The sequence below is a fragment of the Leopardus geoffroyi genome, chromosome B4 (genome assembly GCF_018350155.1).
Source record: "Leopardus geoffroyi isolate Oge1 chromosome B4, O.geoffroyi_Oge1_pat1.0, whole genome shotgun sequence".
In the NCBI taxonomy this organism is placed as follows: domain Eukaryota; kingdom Metazoa; phylum Chordata; class Mammalia; order Carnivora; family Felidae; genus Leopardus; species Leopardus geoffroyi.
The window spans coordinates 14,616,976-14,629,516 of NC_059341.1; the positions used below are offsets into that span (position 1 = coordinate 14,616,976).

At 41.2% G+C, this 12,541-nt stretch overlaps 1 protein-coding gene across 5 annotated transcripts in view; it reads right to left on the reverse strand.

Annotated features, from left to right (window-relative positions):
• Positions 1-4,302, reverse strand: part of MINDY3 (MINDY lysine 48 deubiquitinase 3) — a 96,064-nt gene extending 91,762 nt beyond the window's left edge. For 3 of the 5 annotated variants that reach the window (XM_045466111.1, XM_045466110.1, XM_045466109.1), the window contains exon 1: positions 3,960-4,298. In XM_045466111.1, coding sequence (XP_045322067.1) covers positions 3,960-4,053 — 94 coding nt within the window. In that variant the 5' untranslated portion in view covers positions 4,054-4,298. Of the gene's footprint in view, positions 1-3,959 lie in introns of all 5 variants that reach the window. The other 2 variants (XM_045466114.1, XM_045466112.1) reach the window with 2 other exon arrangements.
• Positions 4,303-12,541: the final 8,239 nt, after the last annotated feature.

Below are 12,541 nucleotides of genomic sequence, written 5' to 3' on the forward strand. Positions count from 1 at the left end.
CAGCTCCATTCCCCACCTCACCCCCAAAACAAGGCACTGGTATAAACAGCAATTGTGTTTCTCCCTTTCTGGCTAATCTTATAGATGAAATAATAAAATAAAGCTTAGAGGAAAGGGGGGGAAAAAAAGAAAAAATGGTTTCTCAGAGTTTATAATCTAGATCAGGGGTTGACCTGTTTCTGTAAATGCAGTTTTGGAACACAGCCACACCTATATTATCTAGGGCTGCTGTTGCTGCAATGGCAGAGATGAGTTTTAAGACAAAAATAATGCCAGTGACTCTTCTACAGAAAAAAGTTTGCCAAACACTGAACTAGACAATCAATACTGAAAAACAAAAAAAAAACCCACAAATATTCCCAATAAGTTTAATGACTAAATGACTTTGGTTCTGCTGGGAGCTGGTCACTGCGACCACCTGCCATCATCTCCAGTGCTACTGTCATTGGTCCAAGTCACCACTTCCTCCCCGCTGCATTACTGTATTTGTCTATCATTTCATCTTGCTGTCTCACTCAAGCCACTACAGTCTACCCTCAAACACAGCAGTTAGATCAGTCCTTTAAAAACTTGTCATGTCGTCTCTCTCTGCTCTAAACCTCTCAATGGCCTTTCATTTCATTCAGAAGAAACATCAAAGTTCTGACCATGGCCTCTAAGGCTTTCTAGGCCACTGGATGAAAATGAGGTCTTACATCATCGTTTATTATTCTCCCCTTCCCTCATTCCTTCTCTAGCCGAACTAGTCTCCTTCCTGTTCCTTGAACAAAAAAGCAAGGAATATTCTGCATTAAGTCTTTTATAGTGGCTATCCTCCCTGCCTGGAACACCCTTTCTTCAGATAACTGCACAGTTCACTCAGTTGCTTCAAGGTTTGCTCAAATCTCATCTTAAAATGAGGCCTAGCCACACTACCCCACTGCACAATCCCTAGTTCTTTACCTTCTAACTATCACATATGCTCAATTTATGCTATGTGCATTATCTGCTGTCCTTCCCATCCCACCAAGTCTAACCTGCAACACTGCTGCCTGGAACACTGTTGTAGTGTGTTTCGGGAAGAAGGCAAGGAGGACAGACAGTGCTTTTGAATAAGAGGTAGAAAATACACACTTTTCTTAAAAAACTATCACAGGCAAGAGAGCAGGAAGGAAGGCGGCAGGAGAGACTCGATTTCCTAGTTAGAAAATAATTGCAAACCTTAAAAGTACGTCTTTGAAAGAAAAACTGTCAACCCCCCCCCACAAAACCCTCTTTTTTTTTTTTTTTTTTTTTTAAGAAAAAGGAATTGCAGAAGAGAATTATCTAAAACTGCCAAGTGAAATAAAACAACGACCATGCGCCACTTCTGTGGCTCACTGCTGTCATGTACAGTCTGTAACTGGCAGATCAATGAAGAGAAAAAAAGCAACTCTGGGCTGCACCAACCCCTGCAGCTTGTTTTAAACGCATCAAAAACGTTTAATGTGACCAATCGATATGGTCTCATAAATGGAATATCCCTAAACATAATTTTACAAATATTTACCCTAAACATCTCACCCTTTTAACGTGCTTCTAAAAATCTCGTTACGATTCCAGTTGTCAAAACACAGTGACAGACTGTGAACTAGAGCCAAAGTTGGTGTCACGTTACAAATGCTGGAAGGCAAGTGCAGCAGAGCCGCGTCCTGTGCCTATGCTCAAATCCCAAATGACCGCCAAAGCGATCTTCAGCGATGACTTCTGCCTCCAAACGAATAAATGAATGTAACAGCTAACAAAGCAAAACCAATAACAACCTCCTTCTGATTCGGAAGTGGTAACTTACAAATACATATTTGGCTGCCTGAAAATCTTGATCAGTGTAAGACCATGAAGAATTATCTATCCACGATATAAACAGACTCTAAAAAGAAAATAAAATGTAAACGGTATTGACTGAATGATTCTCGTTATGGAACTCCTACAGGACTACAAGGTGGCCGAGCGTTCTCGTATCATTATAAAGCTATAGTTTAAATAATGGTTATCATGTATCAACTATCCTTCAATAAAAAAGAAATAAGAGTAAAAACAACATGATTATTCATCAAATAAACAATAATTTCTTGTAACTGTCAGCTCACGGCCAGAGAGTGATCTTTGGCTTAGCCTACAATGAAACAATTTTTAAATCAAGTGTTAACGGACTTCCATTGTGTGAGCGTTCACTCTATGTCAGATATTGTGCTAAGTGCCTGACTGTATTTATATGCCTTTAATCCTCACAACAACCCTGTAAGGTTGACACTACTATTATCTGCATTTTACAGAGAAGGAGACTGAGGCCTGAGGAAGTGAAATAACTTTAACCTGGAACCAAACTACACCTGTTCCAAAGCCCTCTCTTAACCAGTAGAAGTGCCTTTCAATCCTCCTTGAAACTTCATCACAGTATTAATATAAACAAGGCTGGACACGATCTTATTCTACGTTGTACATGCTTAATTAATGTTGACTACATGGGAAGTAAAAGTTTTCTTGATGCTTCACAGCCTTGTAGACTTCAGGGCTGTTCGCTATTACGATAAAATGAAGTCAACGTAGAAAGCAAGCTTTAAAATCTGCAAACGCAGGTGTCCAAGATTTCAGAAAATGCTACTCCAGTGACGTAATCAAATGTGTAAAAAGTACAAAAGCAATTCCATGTTAAGGTTTGAAAACTTATCAGTGAAAACAAATCTGTGTGAGGAATCAGGAGACTTGTAATTCACTCCCTTTCTATCCATTTGTGTGACTCTGGCCTGGTCATTTAGCTTCATGACTCATTTTCCTCATCTGCAAAATAAGAGTGATGGACTAAATAACCTGTAATAACCTGTAATACATTACGATTCTAATTTTACCAGCTCTTAAAAGAGGCGTATCTAAGAGAGAGGAAGGGATTTCCTTCAACCCTGAATTCTTCCTACAAAATACACACTGCGAACTAGGAACTTAGATTTACTATGCTAAAATTCCCCCAAATCCTTTGAGAACACGGATTCTGTAAATAAATGATTCAACAATAGAAATGAAGAGCTACCATTTACTGGCCTATGTTTTACATACTTACATCACGAATCCTCCTGACTCCAAAGACTATGCTTGTAACCTCACTTAACTTCAGTCTTTCTTAAGTCACCTCAAGTAATGTGCAAAGTTGTGTTTTATCATTAAACTTAAGGATTACAGGTAATTACTGGTACAAAGTGCCAAACGCAGAGCCTGGCACGGCGGAGGAATACAATAAATGGTCATTTTTATTTCCTTAGGATTCGTAATAAAAAAACTTCTTACATAACTCAAAATCCTGTCTGGATAATTAGACCAGCACGGGAAGTGCTGTGATCCACATTCCTTTGAACCGTAACAGATAACTAAACCATCTCAAAACTGGGGATACTTTGGGTCAAAAGAGCACCTGACGGCAAGCAACACTGGTATTTATACGCCGAGGACTACGTCCGACCACACAGTTAAAACACAAACAACAAAGCTGCCTTCTGGAATTGGCCACTTTGACTTTCCTGTGGACTCCCCTCTGGCCAAAATTAAACCACACGCCAATAACACGAAGCCTTGGCAGTGGGTACGGATTCGGGAAGCCGCAACACTGGCTACGAAACTGACACCGGGGCACGGGGCACACCCTCAGTGTCACACACTGCAGCCCAACCACCATCCTTCTCTCATCCTGCCGGAGGGCAGCCCAGGGAGTGGCAGAGGCGCTTCGGGTCCTTAGGGGACAGCTGCAACCATTCTCCTACTCAACCACTCCCCCCTCCCCCCACCCCGAGACAGGCAGGGCGTTTCTAGAAAGTCCAGTGTCCGAGCTGAGCACGGGAATCGGGACAGAGTGCAGGGCAAGCCAAGGGGGGCTGTGGCGCCGGCGGCGTCGCAGCTAGACTCTCGCAGGGCAAAGGAAGCGGCTGGAAGTCGGAGCCCCGTCAGGGTACCTTGTGTCCAGCGGCAGAAGATGGTGTCAGAGAGACCGGGGCTGCTCTTGGTGCCCCACACCAGCTCCATCAGCTCTTTAGTCAGTTCGGACATGATGGGGTACCGGCGAGCGGGTCTTCGCTTTCAGGACTCCCGCCCCGGAACATGGGGAAGGGACGCCTTCAGGGACAGGAGTTGTGGGACGGCAGCGGCAAAAGAGCTGGGAGGGTGGACGGGCGGAGGGCGGAAGGCGAAAGGAGAGAGAGCTACTAGCCGAGACCGCGCCTGTCAAGCCAGCCGGAGCGGCAGCAAGGAGTTTCCCGTGCCGGAAGTGCCGGGCCACTTCCGGCTTCCCTTTCGCTACCGCCCCCGCCCCCGCCCGGTGGACCCGGGAGTCGCCTCCCCGGAAGCGGAAGTGGGGGGGTAGGAAGCGCTTAGGCACGCTCTGGTGGCCGCCGATTTTCCTGAGCTTCGCCCCCCGATTTAGGTGGGGTGGTAACTTTTGTACTGGCGGGGACGCCGCGTTCCCTGGGCGTTGGCCTGTTTTCACCATCCAGGAACCCCTCCTCCCTCGGCGCACCGCAGGCCCTGCGGCCCACGCCTTAGGGCCTGGACCGTAGACTAGCCCTTAAAATATGTAATATTAGCTACACAGAGCTACAACTCTAAGACGATGGTTGAGTCTCCGTGAGGAAACATCTATGACTTCACAGAGAGCCACCACTAATTTGAAGGCTGTCGGCCTGTGTGCCTCGATAAATCCTATAAAGTCCAACCACCTATTAAATGCATAAGCGAAGGGTGTGGTGTGTAACGTGCGTTAGAAATGCCTCTACTGGGTGTAACGCAGACTTAGAAAGCTATTTATTGGGAAACAGATTCAAAGCAGCCTGTTTGTAAACGGTAGAGCATTCTCATCTCGTTTTTTGAGTGTTCGGTGAGTGGACAACACCTGAACTGAAGTCCAGGTTTAGTCGTTGACAAACATGCGGTTGAATTTGGTTTGTGTAAAAACCTGTATTTAGGACGCCTAAAAAGGAGAGAACATATTGACCAAACTTTGAATTTAAAACAAAAGGCCCAATCTGATGGGTTCCCTACAGGTTGCAAGTAAGAGGGCGTTGCTAATTTATCCTTTATTCCGAACTGCAACAATCTTTGCTGTAGTGCCTGAGCCATATCTATAGCTCTCCTAATTCTTATTCCCTTTGGAACTCTGTTTACCCTATTTTTGCAAACCAAATCTCACTCATTCTTCAAGACACAGTATGAATGCCATTTTGTAATAAAGCTGACCCCAGTCATTAAAATCTGAAGTACAAATTTTAGCTTCTGCAATTTCATGGTAACTCATGTGTAACTTGCTCATGACAGTTACTGTCATCCTTGTATTTGCAAAGAATTACTCTTCTGAGGGGCACCTGGGTAGCTCAGTTGGTTAAGCCTCTGACTTTGGCTCAGGTCATGATCTCCCAGTTCATGGGTTAGAGCCCTGCCTGGGGCTCTGTGCTGACCACTCAGAGCCTCCAGCCTCCTTCAGTTTCTGTGTCTCCCTCTCTCTCTGCCCCTCCCCTCCCTCTCTCTCTCAAACATAAATAAATATTAAAAAAATAAAAAAAAAATAACGATTACTCTCCTGGGATATAAGTTTAAGGAAGTCAAGGACTTGTCTTACTCATAGCACCTAGTATGGAGCATTGAACATTGCTGGATATCAGTAAGTATTCGTTGAAGGAATGATATTTGCATTTACTGGAATTTAACAATTCGTTATCTTTTAGCACATTAGGGATCAGGAGAAGTAGTATTAAGTCCAGTTAAACATCTATTATTTGCTTGGTGGTTTACAATTTACAGGATTATTTCACTTCCTGAAAGACATAGAAGGGTCTATGTTCATAGAGTGTGTAAGAGGCAGACCTTAAGTTCAGAGCTGTTGGCCACAATTGTTTTCTATCCATTAATATACAGATAGTAGTTATACATTTGATTAACTCTCTATACATATGGGGTAAAGGCTATACTTTCAAAACGTAATTTTAAAAACAGAATATTTCTTGATCTGTGATTTTTCTAAGTTTACAGCTACAACGAGCTGACAAAATCTTCAGCACATTGATATGTCCTTTCCACTTTTGGGTTATATTCTTCATTTGCAGCATTTAAAAATTTTAAATTAGCAGGACATCTTTTTAACAAGGAATATTTGATGTTAAATTATTTATGTTGCTTAATTCATTAGTTATAACATCTAAAACGTGAACTTACTTAAACTACAGTAGAAATGCAAATTAATATTCATTTCAAATTTTCTTATTCAGTAATTATACATAAACATAATACATTTTGGAAGCAGTCAAGTTTGTTGCATTTATAGCTGGCACAGGATAATAATGAGTTTCTCTTATTATAATAACTTGAAAATTATGTACATTTACTTTGAAGTATTTATATTGCTCCATATTTTCACACATATTTTTTCTTAGGACCGTCTATGATTTTGGTGAAAGTGATGTGTATCATTAAGATGTACACAGGTTGCATGAATGATCTTTAGTCCTAAAAGAAAGTCCTGAAAAATCAGAAACATTCTGCTCGTATGTAAATTTTATTAGTAATATTTCTCTTTCGTTCAAATTCAAGTCAGGGCACAGCCATAAAACGAGGCTGAGATTTCCATCATGATTAATTCCCTTTAGCAGTCTTTACTAGTTCACAGCAGCAGAATTACTCTATCAAACCCCTAACTCTGGGCTTAGTTTCCTGTCTTTCCCCAAATCTCCCTGTAAAACGAAGCACAATGACTTCATTACCTTGTTCCTAGTGATCACCACGGAAAGAATATTTCTCCAACTGGAATCCCTCTTAGTCATCATTTAGTGTATTTGCATTCCGGTTATCTAAGAGAAATCATATCGTTGAAAAAACCTACACTATAATGTGGTTAATACATTCCAGGCGAGTTGCTCAAAGAATCCCATACTTATTCACTAAGAAAGCTATTTTATTTATGGGCCCTATGTCTTCCAATAACAGCATAAATCTATCAAACAAATGAAATTCTTTCCTTTCCTTTAGCCTGACCTCATCTCAGCAGGATAATTTTCCTACCAAGCATTTAAGCCCACCATTGTCATTCCCAAGTATGGCATACTGCATCATTTCCCAAAGCATTTTCTACTGGCATTAATGCATGGTGGAAAGGGGATTCTATGATTAAAATCTGGGTTAAGGAAAGTTAAACAGTTATGGGGTGCTTGAGTGGCTCGGTTAGTTAAATATCCAACTCTTGATTTTGGCTCAGGTCATGGTCTCATGGTTCCTGAGTTCCAGTCCCGCATGGGGCTCTGTGCTAACATGATGGAGCCTGCCTGGAATACTTTATCTCCCTCTCTCCATCTGGATTCTCCTCCTCTCAAAATAATTAAATAGATAAACATTAATAAATAAAAAATAGAAAAATAAAACAGTTGTTCACCGCAACTCTTCAAGAGAGAGGATTGTATTCAGGGCTAAGAGACATTTGAATGACTTTATTCACTGATCTTCTCACATAGTTTAGGTTGAGAATCCCTGGTATAATGGAATGGGCTTCTGATTGGAATGAGAAAATATGAATGTTATGATTATGAATATGATTAAGAGGTACAAACTTTAAAAAAGGAAATATGAATGTTACTTATGTGAATACTAACTATGGCCTTGGATGAATCATTTAAACTATACTGTGCTTCTTCATCAATAAACTAAAAGGACTAACTTTAGATCATCTCTTAGGATGCCATTTATTTCAGATCCTGTCCCCTTCTATGATTTAAGAAAAAACACTGTTTAGAAATTAAAATATATGGAAAAAGTGAGAAGAAAAAGAATGTTGAGCATGTATATAGAATAAACAAATGACTTAGCATTATTCTCCACTAACACATAGAATAAAAGAGGTTATTTGTCCCTTACCACTTACTTGTGCTAACATTATGAAATGAGAAGATCAAATTCCAAAATATATATCAGTCCAAGACTGGCTATGTTAAATGAGTACATAATATTTGCACACTTGGATGTGTCATAGACACCTCAAACTCACTGTGTGTCAAATAAAACATCTTTTTCCATAAAATCAGCTCCTCTTTCAATGGTTCATGGTCAATGAATAGTACCATCCTCTACAAACAAGCACATTTTTTAATGTTCTCAATTTTATAGGATGAATAAACAACGTCCTTGAGGCTAAGTTGCCGCATTCATAAAAGAAGGCCATTAATAATAATTACATCATACAATGATTATGAGATTTAACAGAAAACATTGTACGTGAAAGAAATATGTAATTGAAAAATACCATTCTTATGTTAGCTATGTTAATGGTTTGACCAAAAGACCATAGGAGCCAACATGGAAGGTGAGTTACACATTTGAACTGGGTATAATTTTGACCAGAGAAAAAAGGGAGGATGTGCCTTTTTGGCATGAAATGCTATTATGGCAGGAGCCTGGAATTTGTATCCCTAGAGAGAGATGAGTCAGGAATGTCAGATAAAGGAGGGTGCCATAGACTGAATTGCGTCCCCTTCAAATCCATATGTTGGAGACATAATTAAGGTAAATGAGGTCATAAAGATGGGGCCCTAACCCAATGGAACTGGTGTCCTAATAAAAGCAGAAAGACACCAGAGATCCCACATGCATCCGGCAAGAGGCTATGTGATGACACAGTAAGAAAGTGGCTGTCTGTAAGCCAGAAAGAGAGGTGTCACCATTAACCAACCCTGATGGAACTTTGATCTTTGTACTTGCAGCCTCCAAAAATTGCGAGAAAATTAGTTTCTGTTATTTAAGTCAGCCAATCTCTGGAATTTTGTTATGGCAGCCTGAGAAGACTAATGTAAAGGGCCAGAATCTTAACATACTGTCTTACATAGTTAAGCATCTAATATTTATTGATCACATTTTATGGCAGTCCCTATACTAAGCAATTTACATGTGTTACAGTACAGAACCCTCACGACTCTGGAATAAGAACTATGATCTCTTAGGAGGATAAAAATCTTGCCCTGAATCATGCAGTGAATGGAAAAACTAGGATGGACACCCAGATTTTTCAGACCCAGAACCTGTGCACAAACTCATTTCAGAGCACAGGTGATTTGATTCTAGATCAAGGCCACAGCCTTAATACTACTCAGTCCTCAATGCTATGAACTTTAAATATAATAAGAGCTAGTTAAGATTTTTCAACAGTGTGGTGCTAACATCATCTTTATATCTTATGATTATAACTGGCAGTATGCAGTGAGGACAATAATTACAAATGAGAAATGGCTGAACCAGTTAGGAAGTTACTGCAATAATCCATGATGAGATGCTTAGGGCATAAAGTGGAATGGTGCCATTGGCAATTTCACTGAGCAGTAAATCCCATGGCCATTTTAGAAATAGAATGGATGAAACTTGGCGATTTACTAAGGAAGGTAGGTGACATTCAAAATGTAATGAAACTTAACTATGCTTAAATACAAGATTAGCATCTCTGTTGGGATCAGAAACAGAACAGAAACACAAAGGGGGGGGGTCAGACCTATAGGTGTGCTTGTTTCCAGATATGGAAACAGGAATAAAGAAGGAAGAGTTTGTCTTCTGAATGCTGAAGTTTCCTGAAGCCGCTGTATAGAAACTGGAGTTGAGGATGCTGACTCTGCTCCTGAAAGGAAGCTATGACCACTGTATTAAACTGTGTTTTTGGTAATAGAGTGTAAGAGAATAAGCAGATCAAAAGAGAAGAGGAAGAAAGTGTATTAGTTTTCCACTGCAATCATAACAAGTTACCAGAGAATTTACTGGCTTAAATAACACAAATGTGTCATCTTACTTCTGAAGATCCTAAGTCTAACAAGAGTCTCACCAGGATAAAGCCAAGGCATTAGCAGTGCTGTTCTTTCTGTAGGCTTTGGGAAGGGTTCCTTTCCTTGCCTCTTCCAGGTTCTAGAAGCTGCCTACATTCCACGGCTTGTTACCCCCTTCTATCTTTCAAGCCAGCAAAAGCTAGTTGAGTTCTTCTAACATCACACCACTCTAAGCTCCTCCTCTTGTCCCTCTTCCAGTTTTAAGGACTCTTGTGATTACACTGAGCCCACTCGGCTGCTCTGGAACGATTTCCTTAGTTTAAGGTCAGTTACTTAGCAACTTCAATTTCATCTGCAACCTAATTCCCCATTTCCATGTAATCTGCACAAATTCCAGGGATTAAGACATGAATATCTTCGGATGGAGGTAGTCTCCTGCCTATCGTAGTGAATGACAGATAATGCTTGGTGTCTCTTGAGCATTAAAATGAAGTTGTTCGTTAGATGTTCATTAAAACTGGGGGTCTACCATTTATCCGTCTAATAAGTATTTACTTACTGTCTACTATACCGGCTCTTTTCTCTATATATTGGGGATCCAGCAGTTAAAAAATTGACAAATATTCTTACCCTCATCAAATTTACATTCTAATGTGGATCACATACAAAAAAAGCCAGATAAGGGAAGTATATAGTACGATATATTAAATCCTCCCGAGAAAATAAAGCAGAGAAGGGAGATAGAGGGCTGGGTGAAGAGTAGGGGTTGCAGTTTTATATAGTCCTTCCCTAACTCATGATACAGTGGCCTGTAAGCAGAGAAATGAAAGAGTGAGCCAATATATACAATGCAAAAATATTTCAGGCAGAGGAAATAACCGCAAAGACAAACTGAGAGTTAACCAGGAAGTTGGCAAGACCGCAGGGAACACACTGAGATTGAGGACAAATGAGGAAATAGCCTTTGTTCTGTGCTGCAACTTTCTTATCGGGGATTGTTAGGGGTTTGTCCAGCTTCTTTCTCTCCAAAGGGTATCTTGGGAGCCCCCAGGTCTGTAGGATTGTATAGAGGAAGGGAAAGAGTTGCTTTCGTTGCAGCCTGACCTTGCAGTCAGGTATCTTTTTGCATTTGACCCCACTCAAGAATTCATGCGGCACGTGATAAGCGAGACAGAATATTGTGCTCAAGTGTGGAATGTACCGCCTCTGAAGCATAAAGAAGGCTACTAAGCCTTAGTGGTTAGAGGTACAAGGTACATAACTTGCCCTTTATTTTGGAGGCAAGTCCAGAAATGCTCAAAACACTGAACCCAGAAATGTATCACTGATTTGCTGGGCCCCTGAATCTTTGTAGCGTTTCTTTCTTACCCTCTGGAGCACGTGTCTTACCAGGCATCTAGAGTACAGTTGGCCCTTGAACAACATAGGTTTGAACCACACAGGTCTACTTAAATATGTGGATTTTTAAGATATACTACAGTACTGTACATTTTCCATTATGGTTTTCTTAATAACGTTTCCTTTTCTCTAGCTGGCTTTATCATAAGAATATAGTATATAATACATAGAACATACAAAACATGTGGTAATTGACTGCTTATATTATTGGCAAGTCTTCGAGCCCACAGTAGGCTCTTAGTGGTTGGGGTTTTGAAGAGTTGAAAGTTATATGAAAATTTTCAACTGTATGAGAGGTCGGCACCTCTGAAACCCTGTGTTGTTCAAGGGTCAACTATACTTGCCATTTCTTAGTTATCAGGTCCAATTAACATGACGTCATGTGTAGTAGCTAGATTCCAAGACTGTCCCCAGTGATTCTCTCCTCCCTGCTATTCCTGCATTTCTGTACTTCCATCACATTGAGGAGAGAAATCATTCCAGGGCAAGGTCATGGAAGTTCTTCCTTGCTTTCTTAGGGGATGTTACCTGCTGTGTTATGAGGATACCCAAGTAGCCCTACAGAGAGATCCATGTGGATCTAAGGTTTCTTCTCAATAGTCAGCACCCAGTTCCGGGCCATATGGGTGAGCCAGTGTGAAAGTGGGACCTACACCACCAGTCAGGACCAGGGTCAGTGTGGCACCAATGGGAAGAAGCCCCACTAGGGTCCTGGAGAATGCATGGCGCAGCTCCCCAGAGCCGGTGTGTCCACAACTTCCAATTTCTGCACTGTCTGATGCTGGTAGCTTGAAATCTACCATAGCAGGGATATTCGCAGGATGGAAATTGCCAGTGCTACAAATTAGGATCTTTTATTCCTAGAGACCAGGATGTCAAATATTTACCAGCCCACCATGGAGGAGACTCTGTCTCCAAAGGAAAATGTATGCATTAATGTCAGCTTAAAGGAGAATATGCTCTGGAAATGCATAAACAACAGCAGTCCACCATGGAAGGAGAACTTCAGTTGGGACATTGATACTGAGATAGCCCCAGTTTAACTTAGCACTTAGGACATGCCAGGCATTGTGCTGAGTACTTCATGCACATTCTTTTATTTTAGAGAAATTTGAGAGGCAGTGGGGGACAAACTGGCTCCCAGTCACAGAGCTAGGATGGATGATGCCATTGTACCTATGCCCTGCTGACCAGATATGTCTGTTCTTTTATTCACCTGACTTCCCTCCCCCACCCCACCCCCCAGCCTCATCCCAATAGTGTTCAGCCTGAAGAAATCAGAGTCAACAAAACTGTGGCCTTTCACACGTTGGATCCAGAAAACCAGGGGCAACGTGAGCCAACCACAGCAGAAGAGTTTT